The following is a 3136-nucleotide window of genomic DNA, read 5'->3' as shown; positions in this document are numbered from 1 at the left end:
TAAAATGCAATAATTCAGCAAAAAAAAAACGTCAAATCTATTTCAATTCATTCTATCAACCAACTCTCAAAATAGTTGGACTGAACTAATTAGGTGGTGTCTATTGGAAATTTTATTTTGGAGCCTATCCAGTTTGCTTTTACAAATACTATCATGGTAAGTTATTTGGAATTTAAGTACAATTATTGGGCTATTGAGAATCATATATACAAAGAGACCTATCTAACGACATTACCAATGACGATATTGTTAACCAGTGATGAATTACCCTGATTGATTTTTGAGCACACAAGTATATTAGGATCGTTTGTTTTTTCGTTTTTTATGTGTTCTCTTTCTTTTTCCACAATCAATTGCAATGGCGAACATAGCTGGGCAGAGGTGGAGGGGGGAATTAACTGAGACATGAAATTTTAGTAATCTTTCGATTTGTGAAGGATTTTGAAGGACAATTCTCCCCTCGATCATAAATTTTGATCCGAATGGAATAAAAAAACTTGGAGAATTATAATAATTTTTTTTTTCAGACAGCTGATTCAGCTCAGAAAGCTAATGTAATGCGCTGAAATGGAGCGACAACAATAGAAGAGATTGTTTATAAAAACACTTCCATCACTATTGTATTCATCGTGTGAAATGAACTGATTCAGCTGACTGAAAATATCGGTGGGGAATTTGACTGATTGATCAGATATCGTTTCTATTCGACAATGATCGTTCGTTTCAGTCAAAAAAACCGAATGTTTTTTTAAATTTTAAATAGAAATTCACAGAGAAATTGAATCAAAAAATTAATTACGATCATTCATCGAACATGAAATGACACGTATGTTATAATTGGGTAAGGAAGTATGGATTTTTTGCTAGATCAGAAAAATAGAATACTTCACTTTATTATTTCATTGCTCAAAATATTTAATGTTCAAAAGAAATATTATAATAATGGAAAGTGCGTAAAGATAATGCAAATAAAAGCTTGGTCATCTTGAAATCATTCCGGAACACGACAATCAATTAACATTCAACCGGGGGTGAGCCATTTCCGGGGGGTGAGCCATTTCCGGGGGGTGAGCCACTTCCGGGGGGTGCGCCCGTTCCCGGGGGTGTGCCAGTTCCGGGGGGTGAGTCAGAGCCTACAAAATATGTGTAAACGGTATAGATTTTAGTCTTAAAATGTGATGATATTTTTTTTATATCAAGTTATAAAATTCGAGCTTATTTGAATTGATAAAAAAGGGAGATAAACTTACATCCACAATCTGATCCCAATAATGCTATAATGGCTTGCACGATTTTATTCAGTAGCTTAACCACAGAACTCGGCAAATCACCGCTTCCGCCTAGTATTTGTTGTATTAGGCATAAAAGGTATTCTATGACTTTCGATATTAGACCATTTCCAGAATCGCCGCCGCCCAATAACGAATCGACTAAATTTTGTAGGGCTTCTCCAAGTCCTGAAAGTGTACCGTCTACAAGCAATAAAATTTTGAGTGATATTTTGTATTCAGCACATTTGTTTTCATGTTATACCTAAAATAGAACCTGAACAGGAACTTCCTGAACCCAATACTTCTTCAAGTAGTTTTTTAATGGCTGTTATGAGGTTGAAAACTAGACCACTTTCTCCAGTGCATCCTCCAGATTGACCCAATAAATCATCGAGTAGCTGTTGAAGTAACCCAATTATTCCACCTCCACCTCCACCTCCACCTCCACCTCCACCGAGAAGATCATGAAGGAGTTGAGGGACGACACCGGGTCCACCTATCAGAAATATAATAATCATTTCATGATAATGATTTCAGCAAAAATGATCAAGATTTGCAGTGACATAAGAAAATTCAAAACTTTTGACTTTTGAACAATTTTGAATGGAAATCTGAAGAATATTTGCCGATGATCATGTACGAAAGAATGTTTTGCTTAGTTGCAAATACTCTTTTAGTCGTTTATGTTCACTCTTTAAGCCAAGATTTTATTCTATTAAGTAATATCCCGTGTGGAAAAAAGTGACTAATTGACTGGTTAGCTGAAATCGACTGAAATTGAATTTTGTTAACTGACCAGTCGACTTTAGTCGTCTATGTATGTCATTTTAAACAGATGGTTAATTTGAGACGTTTTTGTCTATATAGTCAACTGCGATTGAAGTTGTATTTTTCTCTTCTAGGATTGACTGAAAAATCAGCCAAATCAACTTAAAACCACTTCAATCTCAGTTGACTTTAGCCAAAAACGTCCCAAATTAGTTAACTAGTCAGTCAGTAATTTTCCACAAGGGTAACTGTAGGTGTACATACCGCTTCCACTACCTCCACCAACAAGAGATGTAAGAAGATTACCGACGGCGCCGCCATCAGAACCACCTATCAGAAATATATAATAATTATTTTAGCAAACGTGATCAATTAACAATTGACTACTAATATTTGGAATCTCAATATTCTTGAATGAAGCGTTCTTATCAAACTATCAGACGTGTTTCCATTATCAATCAATCACCTAGAGATTTCAATTTTCGGTATCTTATTACAATTGTAATAAGCTAATAAATTAATTTTATATTATATATAAAATTTGGCAGTGATGGGCACATTAGCTGGCTAATTTGCCACATATGTATACACTGGCTAATGAATGTGTAAACCAGCACTAATACATATATATATACACTGAGTTGTATGTCACTCATAAACGTTAGTGAGAATCGTACGTAGTCACACAGATATCTGGCTAATGATCGGCATACACCAGTTGTTGGTGTAAGCCAAGGCAAAGACAATGCCGGCTAACGAGAAACCATCACTGAAATTTGGTTTAGCTTTAGTTGCAAAAAAATCGTTTAAGTCTACTTTAAAAGACATTATGACTATGTGTTTTTTTCTATTACATAATAATGAGTATATATATCAATTATAATTCAAGTGAGTTAAAAACAGCTTTGGACATTTTAAATTTGCCAAAATTACATGCGGTAATAAGATTTTATTTTATTACGTAATTACTGTAAATATATATATGTATACATACCATCATCTCCTCCACTTCCACCTCCACCTCCACCACCAAGTAATCCAGAAAGTAATCCTATTATTGAAAATATGTCAATCAAATGATTTTAGCATAAAAGGAT

The 3136-nt window shown here is 34.3% G+C and overlaps 1 protein-coding gene and 1 long non-coding RNA gene across 2 annotated transcripts in view; both read right to left on the bottom strand.

Annotated features, from left to right (window-relative positions):
* Positions 1–1089: 1089 nt before the first annotated feature.
* On the bottom strand, positions 1090–1632 carry LOC116343109. Its single transcript, XR_004201294.1, has 3 exons — positions 1534–1632; positions 1251–1472; positions 1090–1133 (listed from the first exon to the last, which is right to left on the bottom strand). It is a non-coding gene; the product is annotated as an uncharacterized LOC116343109 (long non-coding RNA).
* A 624-nt stretch (positions 1633–2256) lies between these two features.
* LOC116343102 (acanthoscurrin-1-like) overlaps positions 2257–3136 on the bottom strand; it is a 2116-nt gene continuing 1236 nt past the window's right edge. Inside the window, exons 4-5 of the mRNA XM_031770999.1 lie at positions 3034–3090; positions 2257–2369 (exon numbers count right to left, since the gene is read on the bottom strand). Of these exons, the coding sequence (XP_031626859.1) occupies positions 2257–2369; positions 3034–3090 (170 nt within the window). The remainder of the gene's footprint in view (positions 2370–3033; positions 3091–3136) is intronic.

This window comes from Contarinia nasturtii, unplaced genomic scaffold, assembly GCF_009176525.2.
Source record: "Contarinia nasturtii isolate CC-2019 unplaced genomic scaffold, AAFC_CNas_1.1 Cnas_scaffold_928, whole genome shotgun sequence".
In the NCBI taxonomy this organism is placed as follows: domain Eukaryota; kingdom Metazoa; phylum Arthropoda; class Insecta; order Diptera; family Cecidomyiidae; genus Contarinia; species Contarinia nasturtii.
Note: the sequence above shows the minus strand (reverse complement) of the source record. Positions and strands in the feature narration are given on the sequence as shown.